Consider the following 21,324-nt stretch of genomic DNA (forward strand, 5'->3'; position numbering starts at 1 on the left):
TCGTCTAAATTACCCTTCTATGCTTACTTTTCAGACGAGAACCAGGCCTGATGACTGGCGATCTTGTGTCAGCGGTAATCCGGGATGCCTTCGCATCGCCAGGACTTTTCAAAGAACGTCTGCCGTGTATAAATTGCAACAACAATTACGGAGGAAAAGCTGCCCTTAAGATCAGGGAGATTTTAAGGGCTATAAGTTTCCTTCTATTAAGTTCCAGGAGTTGATAAAGGCTGAGGTTCAGCGGAACTCACTCTTTACAGCTTCAGGTCGCTGAATTCCCACTCCCCTAACAATCAGCCGTACAACTACAGACCAGGAGTGATAGGAGTTGTCAGCTGCGGTTGGAACAGTCCTGTGTCAGGGTCATTGAGACATAAATCTTACAGCTTAATAACCTAAGATGATCAAGGTGACCCCTAGGGACAGATTCGCAATGGAACCCTAACATTCTGCGTAAGACAATCCAGTATCTTGAATAGTGAGTCCAGTAGCCTATTGGTCTTCCACTGGAAAGCTTCTTTGCACCTTTTATTTACAACTCCCAATATAATTTCTTGATGATCGATGCCCTACAGACCACTCGATGCTAAGAACTGTATTCCAAACATGGCTACAGACCCACAGATCCTGCTTGTTACATCTCCTGCAGTAAAAGAACATTTCCAACGCTTCATGTCCGGATCACAAGGAAATTGTGCCCTTTTTTCCCCCCAGGTTTTTCAAGTTTATGATCAAAAACAAAGCCATGTGAAAAGGACCTACAAAGCAGACACCACAAACGACAGGTTTATTAGAAGCAAAACGCTGCCGCTTTCATTCACGTTCCAAACAGATATTACAACACGGGAGCTGCCGGACAAGACGTCAGGGAAGGTCTGGAAGCCGGACAATTATCAGAACACAAACGTGCGCGACGTACTTTATCTTTTTGTACATATTTATTCTTGATTGTGTGCATAGTGAGGTTTTTTGCACGGCCGCGGGGAAGCCCTTCCACTTTTCAGAGGGTGCGCAGTCTTCTGCAGCACCGCCTGACATCAGGGGGCTTCTCGTACACGTAAGAGCCTTCAGCTTAGATAGAACATCACGCACTGGGTATAAAAATATGGACAGAAGTTATGGACAAACCGATGGATCGTGTCTTTAAAGTAGGCTTCTTAAAAACTTTGGCTGGTAGAAACCTAGAACGCCCCTGGCACCGCGCGCTGGGAGTCCAACGCGGCAAAGGAAAAGATTGAAACGGGGGGGGGGAGGACATCTGCATTTTTAAATTTAAGATAGCCATACACAACTGTGTTCCCAAGAATGAATGATTATTAAAAAAATAGAATCATACATTATTGTAAACAAAATGTGTACAAATTAAATTAATTCTCCAGGCAGAGGGAGCAGCTTTAGGTGCAGATCCTACTGTTTCTCCCTTCAATAAAATCTCTTCTGTTCAAAAATGTAGCTTTTTCCTGCAGGCACCTTACGGAAAAACAGACTATTTCCACGATTTATGTTACCCTGAAAAGAAAAAGAAGAAGGAGCAGGTGAGGCTAGACGTTCACATTTCTAATGTCTGTTTAATCTGCTTAAATACACATTTTAATTAAAAAAAATATATATATATTGCTGGTTAAGCTATTTTACAGTCTCTGGCCCCTGTATTAACACTGGGCACGGAATATAGGATTAGGGCATTACCTCTCTCTTGAGTTGGCTCCAGCAGTCTATCCAAGAGGTATACGCAGGCGCGTAGGGGAGGCTGCCTCCAGCCAGTCTGCACATAAAAAGAGAATGGATTTGTGTGAAATACCGGCCGATTCATTTTGGGACGTTAGTCCGACGAGATGCTGCGGCATGTGCCGTACTCACCCGCAGTTATTAACAGCCATCAGGTTAGAAACCAGGAGAAACGGGTATGTCAGCATACTGGATATGAACTGAAGGATTGAAGGGAGAGATAAGTGAGGAACAGAAAATCGGGAACATTATAAATGCAAACGTAGCACATGGCAACGTTTTTCTGCGTAATATTGCTCTATTTATTCTGGAGAGTAAATAAATATTAGAAATAATATAATAAAGAAAATAAATAAGAGGGAAGAAAAGGCTAAGCCTCTAAATTTAATATTTAAAGACATACAGTAGCCGGTGTTAGGAAGAACGCAGCCCGTAGCATCTATTCAAAACTAGGATTTTTCCGCTCTGTGCCCACAGCTTCCTCTGCATGGAAATGTCATGCGTGTCCTCGGGGCATATCAAAGAGCGCCACCTACTGTCCGATCTGCCACAACACACCACATACCCCCTAAAAATAGCCACCCTTGGCATTAACGGACTAGCAAAATCAACACCGTGTATGACCAATAAATTCTGGGCTACACAGTGAATTCAGATGTCAATCAACTCACCCCAGTAACTGCTTGCGAGTAGCTTTTCATCTCCCCAACAACCTGCAGCGAAGAAAGAGTCAACCTCGTGAGTGCAGGTAGTTCTCACAGAGAAAATTAGGGGAGGGGGCAAGTTATCTTACGAGGTCTAGTCTTACCCCATTATCCAGGGCATACGTGTTGAGGAGATAAGCCACCGTGTTACAGATCCACAGAGAAATGATATCTCCTAATAGCCTTGGAACAAGACCCCTACGAAACAGAAAACAGAAAATGAGCAAAGTATAGCTCAAAAAGGGTATCAATAATATTAAACAAACATTTGGGCGAAATAATTAATTCTTTAATAAATGGATCTAAATTTCTCCTACTCATTTATAGTCAAATGCTCTATTGCAATATAAATCAAAACGAAGGATAAATTAAGTTAAACTAAGGATGCCAAACATTCTATTAGCAGGTTTCGATGTACACATTAGCAGTTTGCCTAGTACAACGTGTAGATCAAAATGTATTGACGCAAAGCATTCCAATGACGACGAAGCCCCTTTTGAAAGTTATAAATTCTGACAGTAAACAACGCTAAGGCAAGTGAAGAAAATCAAATAAAAAGTAAATGAAACATACGCAAAGAATCCTAGAATTCCTTCTTCTTTGTATATCGTGATGATGGATCCAAACACCCCACTGCAAGAAGAGAAGGCATTACATTTCATTCACATACACAGCTATCCCTCCGACCAATCAACTCAACAGCTCAGTGGGACACCATCGCAAGGCAGGGGTGTCCACCTAGAGCCTGGCATTCATCGAACAGTCCAGACATTAAAGCCAATACACAACACAAATGGGGAAAGCGGGGTGTGTTAGGATGTCCACAAACATACATACTTATACTTGGTCTCTCTCCCAATGAACTGGACCATACATCGTAGCGTGATCACTGCAGGAAAAAAAAAACAAAAAACGATAAAACAAATAATATTATTATATTATAATAATTATACTTTTATACTCGCTACGGGATACATTACATCAGAGCGGCCGCTTTGGGAGTTTTCTGAGGGATACTCTAAATCATGACTGTGATTCCATCGTAACAGTCTTTGTTTAAGAAACAAAACAGTAGACGGTCATTTGTAGGACGTGGACAACGTACCATGGAAAGGGTGTGTGATGAGGGTGGCCGCTGAACGAGCAACCATCTCCTGTGTGGTCTGTAAAAGAGGAGAAACGTAAAAACCGTCAGTACGATCGTCTAAACCACAATTCAGCTATTAAGTCAAAAAGCTTTAAAAAACAGTTTTAAGTGGTGATGGACGGCAGTCGCAGCGATACAATTCATAGCAAATAACGAAATCGGATACTGGGATCACTTGTTTATCTATAAGACCCAATAACCAGTAAACTACTGGAAGATAGCATTGTACAGCTCTGCAGAACATGGCGATAAAGCGATAAATAACCCCGCAGCGGCTAGTGTTTACCTGTTTGATAACATGGTCAAGTGATGTTGAGCTGTCTTTGTATTCAGCATCGCCCTCCTGCAAAAGACACAACCAAGCTTGGTCACATACAATAGCTTTCTTTCGCCAATAAAAAAAAAAAAGATGATTGAATTTTGTCTGTTTTTATCACCACGGCTGGTATGTCAGAAAAGTGGCTACAAAGCTTTTTTTAGTCTTAGCCGTGGCATTAATTTTGCAGCCTTGAGGTTACAAATACATCCACTGCCCATCGAGCCCACGGACGCCGATTAATCACAGCAGTAGATGAAGAAGAGAACATATAATATGGAATCATGACGTTCACGTGTCTCCATCGCACAGCGGAACAGTCTCAGCTGATAACGTACCTCTTTTTGTTCAAGTTCATGGTAGCGCTAGGAGAAAAAGAGAGAAAGGTAAATAACCGGAGGCCACTGAGAAACGGGTAACAAGAAGCCGCAGCCCATGGCGTGGTACCGTTACGGAGGCACGTACCTGCAAGACTTTGCTGTGTACCACAGTCCCGACGGCCCCCGCGCATAGTCTGGGAGCCAGGCCCTTGAACAGCCCGCTCTTCCCGTCAATGCTAATTATGTGTTTTGCTGAAAGGGAGAGAGAATATTTTCCATTAACAAATTGATCACTGCAGCCCTTCAGCAGCTATGCATTCTGCAACCTCGGTCACGAGTGGGGGATTTAAAATATAAATTTAAACGTAAGACTGATATTTCTTTCCTCCCACCGAAGACACGGAGTGAGTAACGCTGCAGTATAAACCAGGATGGTTGGAATTTGCCAAGGTTCAGGTAAATCGTCCATGGCCCCAAGAACCTCAGAGAAACTGAGAAACTCTGTGTTCTATCTGTGTGTCCTTTGCATAGGAACGTAATATAGTCTTGTGCTGAACTGGGGGCTTCCTGCAATGCCGATGTTATTTTTTTCTACTAAAGGAAATATATCTGGTTATCGGTATAATCGGCGCCACCTTATTCTGTAAAATACTTTTGAAGCAAAAGAACACAATTTAAAGTCAACTGACATCCAATGCCCCGTCTATCCTAACCCTTTGCGGTGCGGGAATGTAGTTACCGTATGCAAACAGGCCCGGAAGCTGGTACACCTGCCGTCCAAACAGATTTCGCCCCAAGGTAGGAGGCAGTGGCTCATGTCCCACCTAAAAAATAAAAACATTCAATATTACAATTAAATCAGTTACACTTTGTGTTTAATGGCTGATTTCCCACAACACTGAATATTCAAAATCCTGAGTACACCCCGCACCCCATCGGAGTACGCCCCAGTTATCCCCCCCGCACCCCATCGGAGTACGCCCCCGTTATCCCACCCGCACCCCATCAGAGTACAGCCTCAGCTCCTGGTCTTCAAAACAGAGGGGAAGGCTGTTGATTCTTAGTGACGCTTTCTTGACTCTAAGTTCAATAGATGCCAAGGTCTGGAAAATGTCTTACTTCCCACAGCCAAAAAGCGATGTCTAAGCGCTGCGCTGTCAAGTAGGCGGGGAGTTCACGCCCCTGAGGATCCAAACATGGCAGCTAGCGGGTAGCTTTATATAAAGTGAGTAAATACTAAATAATTGCACATTATAAACACAACTGGCTAAAGTGGCCCTAATTGAAGTACTTATTCATCTCCTTTTTAAATACTTTATCATGCTGAACAGCCCCTCCGTGTACTGCTTTAAGGCATAATTTAGATCCCTTTAGGATATTTGGATTTTGAAATTTACTTCCAATGACTCTGAGCATACTTTGCAACAGTTTCACTAAATACCCTACTTAAAGGAAGAAAAGCGTCCTCTGCTTTCTGGTTGAAGCGTCGAGGCTCCTCCGTATGGAATGCCATATGAGGACATCAACTAATTGCTAGTTTAAAATCCCAAATGGAGTATATTTAGTCCGTCACATGCCATAAGGAATCACCGCAAAAAACAACACATAACCACACCATATAACCCTTTCATGGAATAAACATCTGCCACAGATAAAGGCATCACAATATAACGCTTAATACGTCTCATTAACACGCGGGTTCTTCTTGCGGCGACCAGACTTAAAGAACAGACTATGTAGGGAAAAATTCTGATGGAAGAATTAGTTAGCCAGGAGAATAGCGTTTGATACAAGAAAGGGTTACTGAATCCCGGATCATGACGTAGGACACTGCTTTCCAGCGAAGTAAAACTGAACGGAAAATTAAAGAGACGAAATTGAGGCTTCAGAGAACGGTTCCTGGGAAGGACCGCAGCCAGAGACGGGTACAGTCTATATAAAGATGTGAGATCCAAACAGTTGAGGTTTCAGTGACCCCCTCGTGTCTTTCTATAGCGACAGACGTTTATTTTCAGATGATCGGGTGAGGACAGGCGCAGAAATGAAGTGCCTTACGCTGTCGGCGCTGGGATTGGTAATCTTCCTCCACTTCCAGCCGCCAGGAGACTGCGCACAGAACCTTCCACGCCATAAGCGAGGGGTGCTGGACATGGTCGTGACCCTCTGGTGTTACAGAAACAAACTGAAGGTGCCTCTGTTGGGCATCAATTTGTACGGCTGTTATTGCGGCACCGGGGGCCGAGGTGTGCCGGTGGATGCCGTAGACCAGTGCTGTTTCCTTCACGATTGTTGCTATCACCATTCCCGGGTGGTGCTCGAGTGCTACGGCAAAGTGAAATGGGACTTCTATCACTTCTCCTGCGGCCGGGGTCGCACCAAATGCACGTCGGCGAGCGTCTGCGGTAGGATGGCGTGCGAGTGCGACAAGCAGTTTGCCGAATGCCTGACGCGGGCCAGACCCAAGAGAAAACATTTCTTCTATAACCGGAGGGACTTGTGCTTGGAGCCGAAAGGCGTTTGCCCTCAGATCTTTCCCGACGTGACGGAAATCTTTCAATGGCCCCAGAACGTCTCCGGCAAAGAAGAGGAGAGCGGGAAGCCTTGGCTACCATCAAACAAGACCCAAGGAGCTCCTCAACACAAAACCACACACTAACAATGTTCCTCTGCGTTTTCTCTTGGCAAGAAAGGCACCGATTTTGTCCGGTTACATAAATCACAGGACAATTTGCTTGTCTAGGCTGGGAAAACTGCAGACCACCACGACTACCCCAGCGGATGCCAACCACTGCCTCGGCAGCAGAGGACGCATGAAAGCTTCTTGTTTGAATGAAGTAACTTTTATAGCAAATTCAATCATCAATTAAAGTAAAGGGACTCGGTCATAAAACCTGAACCAAAACGCTCTTTCTAGGCTTTTGGGCAAACTAGCTATGAAGAACGGGCCAGGAGCGGACCCCCCAGCGGTAAGGAGAGCCGACACATTTTAAACTAAACGTTCTTTTAACATTAAGCTGTGTAGATGTACTGTATATTCGTTCAAACTAAAATAAAGATCCTAATATGTGCCGTCTAAGCATTAATCTTACAAAACAGTGTACAATCTGTTCTTATGACATCACATGCGGTGATATGACAGTAGATTCATTCACCTTTACGCAACGTTCCCGCTCGGGTACTAAAGTCCAATGGCAGTCAGGGTAATAATTAGCCAACGTACCCCGTGCCAACAGCGCTTCAGCAGCTCTTCTGATTTTCTGCCAGTCTGAGATTTAAAAGCTTTTCCTGTTAAATATTAGATGTGCCGACTACACGGGTATTGATTTCCACGCGGAATCTTCTGCCGGAGCCGCGGATCCTTTATATCATATAAATATATATATCAACGATTACAGGAAAAACAAGAAGAATCACCCGGAATCGACCCGTTCTCTGTTCATCGAAACACCTCTGAAGTCTTCTGATACGGTGAATATCACCAAAAACGTCTTTCTCTCGATGCCTCATGAGTAATTAGAACCGCTACCAAGAGCTGCATGTACAAGAAACTCCCAGTACAATAAGCCATCCTTTTCACCCCCCGGAATTGACCTCTGTGACGGAGACTGTTTGATGCAAATTCAGTGTCTGTGGACAGCAGAGAAACCAATCTACTGTACAGCGCTGTGGAATATGAAGGTGCTATATCAGGGGTGTCCAACCTGCGGCCCTCCAGCTGCTGCAGGACTACATCTATCATAATGCTCTTTCAGCTAACGGGCTGGATGAGGAGTATGGGAGAAGTAGTCCTGCAGCAGCTGGAGGGCCGCAGCTTGGACACCCCTGTGCTATATGAATCAATAGCATGGCTCGACCGTAATAAGATTCCAACATTTTACCAACACTCACGTAGTAAGTTTACTCAGTCGCCCTGCGGGAGGGGGGGGGGCAACAGATCTGATGTCCGGGGCAATATCAATGCCCATGGCTACTATAAGGAAATCTATAAGGAGGTTATTATTTTAAACAGCTGGGGAACTCTATATAGTTACAGCGTTATCTCACCAATCAGAAACATTGTTATTCCTTGGCACGAAGCCCACGTGAATTTTCTTTTTCTTTTTTTTTTTTTAAACTACGCATTTTAAAGCGAAAACACGGTTTGTATTTTATGGTTTAAAATATTTTTAGATGTGTTTAAATGCTGCTAAAAGGAAAAAAACACCCATTAAAATCACTCTTGTTTGGAAAATAAGGGATTGCGCATGTTTATCAAACCCAATAAAATCTGGAATCCTTGAACTAAAGGGAAAAAAAAAAAATACAGAAGTATTCAACGTAATAATAATACAATAAATCTGAAAATTCTGGATCTTCATTCTTTGACATAGAAATAAACAGAAAAAAGTATCTGACGCCAGTTCTAAACAAAAAAAAAAAAAATTCATCCGCCCCGGCCACGGATTTTATTTTGTTATAATTAAAAAATTTTTAACTTTCTTAATCGTCATCAGTGATCTGTGTGTCATTCAGGCAAGATTAAAAGCGTACAAGGAGAGCAAACCTACCGATTATATATTTATTATATGAAAGGTATATTATATGTGATGACATATATATATATATAAACAAAACAAATAAATAACATAAAGCAAATATTTACAACAAAACCTGACACTTTCCTCCAGCCACCCCAAGGTGCTGCAGCCAGCTGTGGGCGATCCACTGACAGATGGCAGCCAGCTGTGTGTCCAGCACCGGGCCCACGTTACCAGGACAGACTGACATCTACCCAAACATGCCCCACGGTGCAGGCTGTCAGCCATGGAATACCCCTCCCTCAGCCCTCATTCCATGCAAACAGCAGCAGCCATGAGCACCTCCTGCTCACCAGTCAGCCATAGCCCTGTACCCTGCACACTGCAGCAGGCGACGCTCCTGACAAGACACCAGCTCGGCCCACACAGGCCACCATACTTCCCGCATTACTGCTGCCAGACCAGGAAGCACCGAGCCTCTGACAGGACTGTGCTGGCCCTGGATCAGCCCCCTGCCTCAATATTTGGCGCAGACCGAGAGGAGGCCCCGCCTGCTGAGGCAGTCACTCACCTGCACCAGCATCTTCACGTACATTAACGGGTGGGACACAACCGTGAGGCAGGAGCCCACCAGCACCTGACTGGCCGTGTCTGCCATCTTGGAGAAGTCACGTGACGCGGGTCGCGGCTTCAAGGAGAAAGATTCAGGCGACAGGAAGCTCAGTGAGGGAGCACGTGATGCGCGTTGCCGGGCAACGCTGAGAGTTTGTGGGAGGAGCTACGTCTAGTTCCAGAAGCGGAGCGGTGCGGTGAGGAAATTTGGGGAGCCATTATTCGGGTGGAGGGGGTTGTCTTTTCTTAAATGGGGGTGCAGTCACTGATAGCCCCACTCACAGGAGCATGATGGTCCCTCACTTACTGCCACCCTGCTCGGTCTTTAAGAAGCTCTCACATATACCTGCCCTCCTATATACCGCCTCCCTGTATACATGCCCCTATATACCTGTCCCCTAAATACCTGCCTCCCTGTATACCTGCCTTCCTATATACCTGCCTCTAAATACCTGCCTCCCCTAAATACCTGCCTCCCCTATATACCTGCCTCCCTGTGTTCCGGTGGGACCCGGCGTCCTGAATTTAACTAGAGCTGCCGCTTAAAACATATGCTATGGCCAGCAATAACCCTATAGAAAGTATATTACGGCGGGTATTTTTGTTCAGGAATCTTACGTGTGTCAAACTGCCGCCCAGGTGTCACAGATTCAGTTCCTGGGGCTTCTTCAGTCTTTGTTCAGATGGGATAGAATGCCTAGAAGTCTTAGAACGGTGAATGGAACCCATAAGGCAGGACTTGTTAAGGGATAGTTTTGTGCTGAAGGGCAGGCCATGTATGTAGCATTACTAACATATATATATATACCGTATATCATGTTCTCAGCTGTAACCCTCAGCTCCAGACGCAGACAGATGGGCCGAGGCCACCATGTGTCCTGCACTACAGACAGATCTCAAACAGGAGGTCCGTAAGCATATATTGACCCATATATTGTGCAATGCACAGCAAGACTATGGAAGCTTCATCGTTGTGTCCTCCTCTTCTTTCTAGGTCTTCAGGGACCCCTATGAACGTTTCATGCAGCACCACCTTCAGTACTATGGTTACTTCAGAGGTGAGAGCAACACAAGACCAGTGTCCATCATTGTTTTCTTTTATTAACATCAAACATGAAATAAACCACTTATTTCCATATAAAAAGTTGAATTTGTTCTCAGATTTGGCCCTCGTGCCTCGACATCAGTGTATTGATGAGCTTGGGGATGATAGGTATTAATGTGTTAATGCCAGTTGTCATCTGACACGATCTTGATTGGGGCTTTGATTACTACTTCTTTGTTTAACCCTTGAGATCCTATTGCACCCATCATGTAATAATATAAATATATGTGGTTCAGACCTCAAGGCTAAAGAAGAAGAGTTCTTATCACGAGCAGGGCAGCGGAAAACAGAACGGGACGAGGCAGAAAGTGACTCCGACCTGCAGTATTCTCGGGACGATCAAAAGAAGCTCATGTGTGCGTCTGGCGGCATTCAGGAAGTATACTCGGCAGGTTTCAGGATCGCTCGGGCTCGCGTCCTGTCGGGTTCTGTTTGTAACCAGGAGGTGGCAAGATTTATTCAACCATTTGTGTGGCGGGATGACTCTGCAAAGTCATTGTAAAGCTACTGCTTTATGACTATTAGCCTCCCTGGAAACTCTTAGGTCCAATTACTATTACTGATAGTCCACATAGACAAAACATTAATTGTACTCCTTAGTATGCTAAGTAAACCATCCGTGACCGACCTGTCATTGTGTTTTAATCTCATGAAAAGTACACAGAAGAGTCTCAGCATTCAGCGGCACCGGGGAGAATGTTTGTAAGGCTTGGTTATGAGTTATTCCGCAGTAGGTGGAACAGAAGCTTTAATAGGATCTGATACCCAGCTTCCGAATGGATGTGATTTTTTTTTTCTCTTAAAAAGGTTAAGTGTCCCATGCCCCAGAAAACATAAACCAATGCCCTTAGTGTTATCTCACCCATTGTACAGCGCTGTGGAATATGATGGCGCTATATAAAACAATAAATAATAATCTTTATTCAGGGTTTACTGATTGATAGACTTGTATTCTCCTTCTGCTTTCATTAGATTCTCTGTTACTGAATGGATCCATCTTTAAGAGCAGACAGGTTGTGTTTGATAATCAGGAGGGTCAGGTTGTCCCACGCCTCACCAAGCCCCGCGATTTGTTCTCATCTTCCAAACACAACGGTGTCCTACAGCTTCCGCGATGGCCGAAAGAATGTGAAATTATCAACGGAGAAATCACGCATATTGGTAACCAACATAATATATCTTTATCACATCAACAATGAGAACCTAGGAGATACCAGAATAGCAACGGTACCCAGAACTTCAGATCCAAGGATTCCCCCCGAAGTTACAGGCATGGAGATTCCAAAATGAATATGGATCTTGGGGTTATTATTTCTTTTAGGGTAAAATAGATGTAATTTAAACATGCAATGCAGTTTAAAACACTCATGCTTTTGTTACATATACATATCTGAGTTCTTCCTTCTATAGAAATGTATGGTCTTTCTGTGTCTCTTCACAGAATGGGATCCACCAGATCCTGAGTATTTCTACGTCCACACGGGGAAGGAAAAAACCCCGCAAGTTTCTTCTGAAGGCAAAAAGAAAGTCGTATATGAGATTAAAGAAGGTAATGCATTCACGTTGAGAATTGGTGACAGACAGAAAGACTTTCACATAGAATGTGTAGCATCAGTATTTATGTATGATGTATGGAATAGGCACGTGTGATGGTATTGATGTGACTTTGTACGGGACATAATCTATGTCAGTGGATTGCGACTTGCGCACGTCTGTTTGTTGGTAAGTAAGATGAGGGGCTGTGTAACATGCGTGATGTATAGCTGTAAGCCTGTATAGAGTAACGTGGATCTTTGGGGTTCAGCGTGTAGTTGTATAGAACTATCTGAAGTTACGTTATCTCAGTCATTAATAAAATAATCTGATTTCAGCTTTCAAAGGCTCTTTCTTCACGGGATCTCGCACAGGAGGACGTCGCTGCGCCAACAACATTCCCTGCAGCAGTTCCGAGGGTCAGGATGACAGAGACCTGCAGTTTGAATCACGCTTTGAAAGCGGAAATCTTCAGAAAGCCGCCAAAGTGTAAGTGGGTCACTCTGGGGAGCTGGTGTCGTTAGTTACCCCTTTAAGAGGCAGAAAAGATAAACGGCGTTGTACACCGAGCCTCTAAAATGGAAATTAAACGTTTCATTTGTCTTACAGTGGGAAGTACGAGTATGAGCTGACCCTACGCACTGACCTCTACACCAGCAAACACACTCAATGGTATTACTTCCAGGTGAAGAACACAAAGAAAGGCGTCCCATTCCGCTTCACCATCACCAACCTGATGAAGAGCAACAGCTTGTATAACGCAGGCCTAAAGCCGTTGCTGTACTCCCAGAAGGAAGCCCTGCTACGTGGTGTTGGGTGGAAGAGGGAAGGCCAAGACATTAAATACTATAAGAGCTCCGTATCCCAGGATGGGAAGAGTTTGTATTGCTTGACATGGACCTTTGAATTCCCACATGATGATGACACGTGTTACTTTGCTCACTGCTATCCGTATACCTACTCTGACCTGCAAAGGGATCTCCATAGTGTGGCAATTGACCCTGTGCGCTCTCATTACTGCAAGATACGATCTTTGTGTAGGAGTTTAGCGGGTAACACCGTCTACCTGCTTACCATTACTTCTCCATCTGCGAACCTCTCAGAAGCTGCTAAGAAGAGAGCCGTGGTGGTGACGGCGAGAGTCCACCCTGGTGAAACCAATGGCTCCTGGATGATGAAAGGTTTCTTGGATTTCCTTCTGAGTGATTCTCCAGATGCTCAGGTCCTGCGGGAGACATTTATCTTTAAAGTGGTCCCCATGCTGAACCCTGATGGTGTCATTGTCGGAAACTATCGTTGCTCTTTGACCGGCAGGGACCTAAACAGGAACTATAGAAGCGTGCTGAAGGATTCCTTCCCGTGCATTTGGCACGCTCAGGATATGATTAAAAGGTGAGACTCGGTAAAGATGGCCATCCTAGACCTTTCTGCCAGCTTCACAAAGACATCTCTAGATCCAGACCCGATCCAGACCTCTGCTTGTAGGCTTGAAGCACCTCTCTGACACATATATGACCTATCTCTAGTCTTAAGATACATTTTGTCAATCAAGGTGTTACTAAGTGTTGCAGCAGCAGGTTTAGCAATGATGTTGGAGCGGGGCTTATGGCAAATCAAGAGAACAAAATGCAGTAGAAGAGTTCCAAAGCAGAGCCCACTCAAAACCAGCCTCTGCTTTAATACTATAGGAGAGATTACTGCTATAAAAATTTCCTAAATACACAATTCATTGCTTTCTTTCTTCTTTTACTGTAGATTCTTGAGTATTAAAAAAGGATTGTGTGATATTTTTTAATCTGTTGGACATGTTAACCTTCTACCCCATACTCTATTCACCGTGCCTCTTAACTTGATGTTTTCTGCACCGTTTAGGCTCCTGTCCAAAAGAGAAGTTCTTCTCTATTGTGATTTCCACGGACACAGCCGAAAGAGTAACGTCTTCATGTACGGCTGTAACAACAAGAACCACCCAGAAACCAGATTGCAAGAGAGGGTATTTCCTCTGATGCTGAGCAAAAATGCACCCGACAAGGTATCCGGGGAAGCGATCTATATGTCATGAGACCCATTTCAAGCTATTTTTAATTCCTTATGTATCCATAGTTCCCCAAAATTTGCTAAATCAATAGTGTGAAGTAACTCAGCACTAAGTACTTGCAGGATGGATTGATCCATGGTATGATTTATGTGGCATGAAGTCAGGTGTATTTGTATTTAAAGTATCTTCCATTTCAGTTCTTTTTTAAAGGGTGTAAGTTTAAAGTACAAAAAAGTAAAGAAGGAACAGGACGGATTGTAATGTGGAGGAAGGGTATAAGAAACAGCTATACCATGGAGTCAACATTTGGAGGATCCACTCTAGGCGAGTACCCCTTCCATCATACCATGATAAGACGCCGTTACTATACGCTGCCCCTTGCGATTTAACTCCCATCATGCTGATCATATTTCCCAATAAGACTTATGTGTACAGGATCAGAGTATGCTTTATGGACCGGAGACCAGATTCTGAATTTACTGCAGAAGTAAAAGGGCATTTAACCCTAAAGGGCGCACATTTATAAATCTTACTTTTAATAAGGTTTGCTTAGTTGTTGCACTTTGTTATCTCTCTAGGTGACAGAAATGGCACCCATTTTACAACAGCAGACCTAAAATCCATGGGCCGGCACTTCTGTGACGCATTGCTGGAGTATTGCAATCCAGACAGCACCAAGGTAATGACCTTATAACGTATCCTCCGGGAGCAGGGGATGTATGCGGTCCTTGCACCTTCAAACTAGAACATGCCTTCATGGTCTGTGATGGGGACCCCTTAATTTGCTACGAACTTGAGCCAGTTGTCTTGGCGGTTTATTGGTTAATCCCCACATACTGGAGCTCATACTGGTTTCCTGAAGCAGTTCATCTCTCTGTGCGTACAGTCATGGTTCCTGTCCAATTTATGGCCTAATATGTATTTTATATGCATTTTTCCCTCCTTGTAGTTCCGTTTATGTTTGTCTGAGATTCAGAGTTTAGTTGAAGAAGAAATAAGAGAAAAACTGAAACAACTTGGACGTGAAGTCGATTCAAACGTCACTTTGAGCGACATCTCGTTGTCAGACATTGAATCCAGGTGAGAAACTGAGCAGGAAGATATTCAGCAGGCAGGGGGCAGATAATGCTAAAATCACGCTGGTAGATATTCAGCAGACAGGTGGGGCAGTTAATGTCACAATCACGCTGGTAGATATTCAGCAGACAGGTGGGGCAGATAATGTCACAATCACGCTGGTAGATATTCAGCAGACGGGGGGTAGATGATGCCACAATCACGCCGGTAGATATTCAGCAGACAGGGGGCAGATAATGCCAAAATCACGCTGGTAGATATTCAGCAGACAGGGGGGCAGATAATGCCACAATCACGCTGGTAGATATTCAGCAGACAGGGGGCAGATAATGCCACAATCACGCTGGTAGATATTCAGCAGACAGGTGGGGCAGATAATGCCACAATCACGCTGGTAGATATTCAGCAGACAGGGGGGCAGATAATGTCACAATCACGCTGGTAGATATTCAGCAGACAGGTGGGGCAGATAATGTCACAATCACGCTGGTAGATATCCAGGCGGGGGAGATTATATCACAATCATGCAGGGAGATTTCAGCAGGCAGGGGGGCAGATAATGTTACAAGATTTTATATAACACATCACATCAAATATTTGACGGAAACTCCGGTGTCGCATCCAACTCCTGTGTCTGAGATTTACTGTCCAGTTATAGAGCAATATATAATGACTTATGTCTCGGAAATTGTCGTTAGTTGAAGTTGTGTAGACTAACAAGCTAATTGTATTTGTGAACATATCCGTGTCTAACCTGTATACGAGTCTTAATCTTTTTATGTAACCAACAGTGTATAAGTTACTTGGATTTGAGTATGGCCCAGTCTTAAATTTAGGGCCAGAGGGTGCATGTTGGGTAAATTGTGGGTTAGTCATCCAGACGATACAGGAGAGATTGAAAGTTGAAATGCTACATCAGGACACTTGGCTTAGCGGTACAGCTAATGGGAGTTCATTCCTATGTTACATGTGGAATGGGTGCCCATCAGTGATCTGTTTCTGGGTACATCGACATTGTCAGATTTATAAATCACGGGGCTGTGTAACGCGAATAATGCATAAATCCACATTAATCTTTCCCTTTCTTTGCTTCAGCACCAGTGGCTCCAACAGCTCCGAATCAGACGGTCTCCCTGCCCATTTACTAAACATTGCAGAAAAGGTAAGGGGATACAAAGCCTTGTGATACAGCTCAAATACCCCTGTCTTAGCTGATAAAGAGTATTTAAACTTGGACCACATTGTTGTTATTTAAGGTATCTGCCATCCTCAAACGTAGTCTGTGGCTTATGGAGGTTTGCAGGACTTTTAGCCCAGTGACAGAACTGGGCAACCCTAATCTAAAAGTTTAGAATAGTGACGTATCGTTAAAGGTAGGTGTTTGATGAATATTTGTTGGGTCACAGTTCCAAAATACCATTCAGACTCGCAGCAGAGAAATGCAATAAAAGACCTCTGAGTTTTTATGATCCCAGACTCAGCCGAAATAAATTCAAATAAAATTTGGCAGCGTATATAATGCTAAAGATGCTTTATTTCCCCAATAGCATTTTGTCCAAATCTTTCAATGATATATTGTCCGTCAGTGGGAGACAGACAAAAAAACCCTCACCCTGTAGATTGTAAGGCTGTATGGTTATAGATTTGGGGGTGATCGTGTATGCAAATTAATTATTTAATTAGTGTTGAAATTCTGCATTTGCATGTGACAACACAATGATCTCAGAATGAGCGGGACGGGTTTATTTTCTTCATATTTTCTTCTACTAACATAATATACAGATCTTTTTGTTCTGTTTATGAAAGAAGCTCTGGCACTTTCTTTAAACCCATGTCTTAAAGTCCAGTGTATGTCATAAGCCTATGTGATGGTGCTTACAGTTTAAATAAGCAATATATATATATATATTATGTGTATATTGTGATTTATTAAACAGCTGTTTTTAAAACAAGTCAATTGACTGGGAAAGCAAAAAGCTCCACAGGTATAATGTACTTGTTAAAGTCTCTTTAACGATGGTTTCTTAAACAAAGTTAGTTAGCGGGGTGCTTGTCAGAAAGCCTGAAGAACGTAATGACCGGGTTCTATGTGTAGTTCTATGTCTCTTCGTCAAATTTGAATCCCTCTCTTTGATAGTTTTATAAGAAGAAGAAGCGATTACGATCACGAAAGGAGAGAAACAGTTTGTATCGGAAGCAAAACTCCAAACAGAAACCAAAGCCAAGTGATGTTAATGTAAGAAGATAAAAGCCGGCTATGTGTTGTGGTTTTTAAAGTGATACTAAAAAAAGAACCAAGCATGTCCTTTAGCTGAAACTGATTCTGTAGACCCCCAGTCAGGACTGGACTGGGGTCAAAAATCAGTCCTGTCACTTTAAGGCCAGTTGCTGATAAATCATAGGAGTGCAGCCTTGGGATACAGACAGCTTTACAATATGCGGCCACATGTGTCCAGTAGGCAGCTTGACTAAAATGTGATTTTGCTTCTTATGATCGTAGGACATTTCTGAACCTTCTGGCCAAACGGTTAGACCTGCGCGCTCCAGAATATCAGGGAAATTAGACAAGGGGAGAACAAATGTGAAGGTGAGTACCAGGCTTGATCTGTGCAAACCATGGGTAAAACTAAAGGTTACTGTATGTACACAAACGTTGACTTATGTGCAGCTTAAAAATTGTTAAAAAGGGATTTTGTGAGAATCCGCTAAAAATGGCCTGACCCAACAGAATGTAATGTGATCAAAGGACCCCAAGCCGGCAAATGCCAGGAGGAATCAGCAGCAGGATCTGTCCTAGCTTAACCCCCTGGCATTTACGTCAAAGGAGACTCACCCTTGGTGGTTATGGCAAAAACCCGAGCATTATGCCCCCTTCCATGTTATCTCCTGTTGAAACAAAGATACCTGCTAAAACATAACAATTTTGGTCCCTCATAGGAAAGAATGTATTGCCCACCAATGTTATTTAGAAATACATTGTACCAACCTATAACTTAGTGAATGGACTATTACAGGTGAAGGATCGGGAAGGTTCATTATCACAGGCGTCGCAGTCGGAAGCGCCACAGACCACGCCGGCACAAAGCTCAGGTAACGGCATGTCACTTTAATTCAAAAGGAAACCATATTTATAAAAGAATGTTAAATTACCAAACCATGATTGGATCTGTTAGCCAAATATTTACAAAATGTACAAAATTGTTTATATATTCTGTTTTTTATGTAATTTTAAACATAAATGTGTATCTTTCTAATCTCCTGATTTCTGTGGCACATACACCTATTTCAAACCCTTTTCTGTTTGGAAGTAGTCATTGTATTCTGGCCTAAAGTTTGTAGGCTGAATTGAGTCTTGTATTAGCAAATTTAGAAAGCAGATGAGTGCAGTCATTCGATGTTTAGTATTAAAGAAAAAGTTAACTAAAGTCTTGTAATATCAAGTCATGAGATAAAATGTGGCATTCAGCTTCAAGCTACATTTTTTTTTCTTTATAGAAAGACACATCCTTTCCTATTCCCGGAAGCAAGAGCCTGTTTCTGTCAAGACTCAGCTGATCAGCAAACTTCCAACCGCCTATGTTGGTGGGTTAGATCTCCGTGTAAACCTGGTGCCTACCGGATAGAATATGCTTTTATTAATAGTCTTTTGTCCCGTAGGGGATTTCTCGATGGTCGGCAATGTGTGCCATCGTCATGCGGCTGTCAGGTCTCGTGAACCTGGAAATGGGAACCGCCTGCCTCTCATCATAACGGTAATTCAAAGAACCAGCGTCCCTCCATCTCCTATCAAACAGCATCCTCCTCCCTTCCACACCATGCTGGACTACAACGGCGACAGAAGACAGGTTGCAGACCATGTTCTCAGAAGAGGTACAGTTGGATCCAGGATCCATTACACAGAAATCTTCTTTCTTCAAATACTTTTAACTCATATCTTTTGGTTTCTTATTTTGCAGAAACAACATTTACATCCCGTGCATTAATCCCTACAGCTGGGACAAAACCATCCAGGTAGGTAGCCACAGCCAGAAGCCTAGAATAGACTGTAATTTATTAAAATAACCCAAAACACTCAACAAAACCCCATTTGTTCAGTAAAAGTTTGAAAAAACTTGGACATCTGTAAAAAAAATAAAAGTGTAACTTTATAAACCATAGATTACTCAGAACAAATATCTCTCCTTACAGCTTTGCATCAAGCATAGAAAAACAAAAACACCTTGAAATGTCTGCAGCCCCCAGCGATCTACAGCTCGGCCTTAGCCCCAAAACCCGAAGGACAAACAGAATGCGCAAGGAGTCTATCATCTCTCTAGTATCATCAGGTATGACGGTGTGTATATATATATTATATATACATATGTATGTATGTATATATATATATATATATACATATGTATGTATGTATGTATATATATATATATATATATATATATATATATATATATATACACAATCAAAAGCGAGGTCTTCACCCAAAGAATTCCACTCATGATGCGGGCAAGAGATTCCTCCAAATAGCAGTGGTATTTTTATGATTTTGAAATTTGTGCGATGATGTCATAGCTCAATACATCAACGCTAAACAGCTAAGAACAATAATTATAAACTTTTGTGTCTGCAGACTACTTTGACAGATTACTTCTGAAGCCAAAGACCGATCGATCTGACCATGCCAAAAAATTGCGCGCCGTTACCAGGTCACAGTCAAATCTATCTGCGATTTAACGTTACCGAAGGTAAGGATGAATCGGGAAGTGCTGATACATAAATGTTACACAGCATCAGAGGAGATATCAATAAGCGAACCAGCAGGCTTACAGTTTAACCCAACTTGGAATTAAAGGGACCATGTGTCCCATTTTACAGTTCCTTAATTCAATTACGCTCTCTATTTAACCCCTGATACCCTGTTGATATACTAATACTACCCTTAAAAATAACATTAAAGGCTCTGAAAGTGATGCAATTTATTTAGGTTTTGTGTATATATATATACCGTATTGGCTCGAATATAGGCCGCACTTTTTTCCCCCACTTTAAGTTTTTAAAGTGGGGGTGCGGCCTATATTTGGGGTCTAGCGCCCGACGCCCGGGACATGCAGTCCCGGGCGCCGGGCAGGCAGCGGGGTTAGGATACAGATCCCCCGCAGCGGTGCAGGGGACCTGCATCCTACTCCCCGATACGCTCAGACAGCCTCCCCTGCCCGCACTTCCCACGGGGGGGGGGGTGTGCCGGCACGGGAGGTTGTCTAAGCGTTTTACCTCTGCCCACCCCCGACTTACCGGAGCAGACTCCAAAAAGCACCAAACTTTTAGGGGGCGGCCTATATACGGGGGCGGCCTATATCCGAGCCAATACGGTATATAAGACATAGTAAGTTTAATTCTGATTATATTTTCTTTGTTCTATACATTTTTGTTTAATCATCTATATAGTTTGTGATAATGTTTAAAGAGAATGAACTCTGAAAAGAAAAATAAATATCGTATCTAACTTTAAGATTCTTTGGGAAAGGGAGCCAGAAGAATATTATCATTCTCAGACAAGCTAATGACAAATATTAACAAAACTTCTCTTTTTGGTTTGTTTTAGCAACCTACTATGTGAAATCAGATCTTTTATTTCCAGCGCGGATGCTTAGGACTATAAACAGGATACAAACAGATTGTGTGCGTTTAATCCCAACAAGCATTAAGGTACTTCAGAAATGAATCCAGAAGACCGTGAACGTTCGAAGACATGAAGGCAGCTGGAACAAAATGAAAACCAGTATTGTATGTGTGCGGCACATCGATCGCTTATCTGAACCGTTTCTGATTACGGTTCTGGATTGCCAAGCGGTGGACCCGTCACCGAAACAGTTTACATTGATAAGAAACATGTGCCATTGCGTTACTTGTTCCCATCTGCTCACCTAGTATTTACAGCGATGCATTTGGATGATGCAAAGTGTTGTATTTGTTTTATCGGCCAATTACCGGCACGGTATCCCGAGAGGCATAATGGCAATTTGATGTGCGGCATAAAAGTTAGGTAGGTTCAGGAAAAATATATTTTGCAACTAAGCCATGTAGTGTTGTCTGCAGCGATCGCTACTATAGCAGAAACAGCCTTAAAACATGGCTGATATAGCCAGCGACAACACAGTTTTAATCCAGAAAGCACATGCCAACCGGCATTGGAGACCCTGCAAGAAAAAGCCAAGACCAGCTCTCAGCCCCCG

The 21,324-nt window shown here is 43.2% G+C and overlaps 2 protein-coding genes across 2 annotated transcripts; one reads left to right on the forward strand and one right to left on the reverse strand.

Annotated features, from left to right (window-relative positions):
• Positions 1 to 770: 770 nt before the first annotated feature.
• MTCH2 (mitochondrial carrier 2) lies at positions 771 to 9,448 on the reverse strand. Its single transcript, XM_053449825.1, has 13 exons — positions 9,304 to 9,448; positions 4,955 to 5,039; positions 4,361 to 4,467; positions 4,234 to 4,260; positions 3,866 to 3,922; positions 3,538 to 3,595; positions 3,270 to 3,321; positions 3,006 to 3,065; positions 2,537 to 2,630; positions 2,400 to 2,441; positions 1,861 to 1,928; positions 1,690 to 1,765; positions 771 to 1,509 (listed from the first exon to the last, which is right to left on the reverse strand). Exons 1-13 carry the CDS (start codon positions 9,388 to 9,390, stop codon positions 1,423 to 1,425), a joined length of 900 nt encoding a protein of 299 aa, XP_053305800.1. The 5' UTR covers positions 9,391 to 9,448; the 3' UTR covers positions 771 to 1,422.
• Positions 9,407 to 19,816, forward strand: AGBL2 (AGBL carboxypeptidase 2; the record flags this gene model as incomplete). Its single annotated transcript, XM_053449249.1, has 21 exons — positions 9,407 to 9,541; positions 10,171 to 10,251; positions 10,339 to 10,402; positions 10,686 to 10,805; positions 11,422 to 11,610; positions 11,891 to 11,998; positions 12,321 to 12,471; positions 12,592 to 13,374; positions 13,855 to 14,014; positions 14,218 to 14,344; positions 14,599 to 14,699; positions 14,970 to 15,100; positions 16,193 to 16,259; positions 17,235 to 17,333; positions 17,598 to 17,684; positions 18,112 to 18,187; positions 18,593 to 18,679; positions 18,755 to 18,967; positions 19,054 to 19,108; positions 19,286 to 19,422; positions 19,722 to 19,816. Coding segments are annotated over exons 2-21 (2,886 nt in total), but the record flags the coding sequence as incomplete, so codon positions are not given.
• Positions 19,817 to 21,324: the final 1,508 nt, after the last annotated feature.

The sequence above is a fragment of the Spea bombifrons genome, chromosome 10 (genome assembly GCF_027358695.1).
Source record: "Spea bombifrons isolate aSpeBom1 chromosome 10, aSpeBom1.2.pri, whole genome shotgun sequence".
NCBI classification, from domain to species: Eukaryota; Metazoa; Chordata; class Amphibia; order Anura; family Pelobatidae; genus Spea; species Spea bombifrons.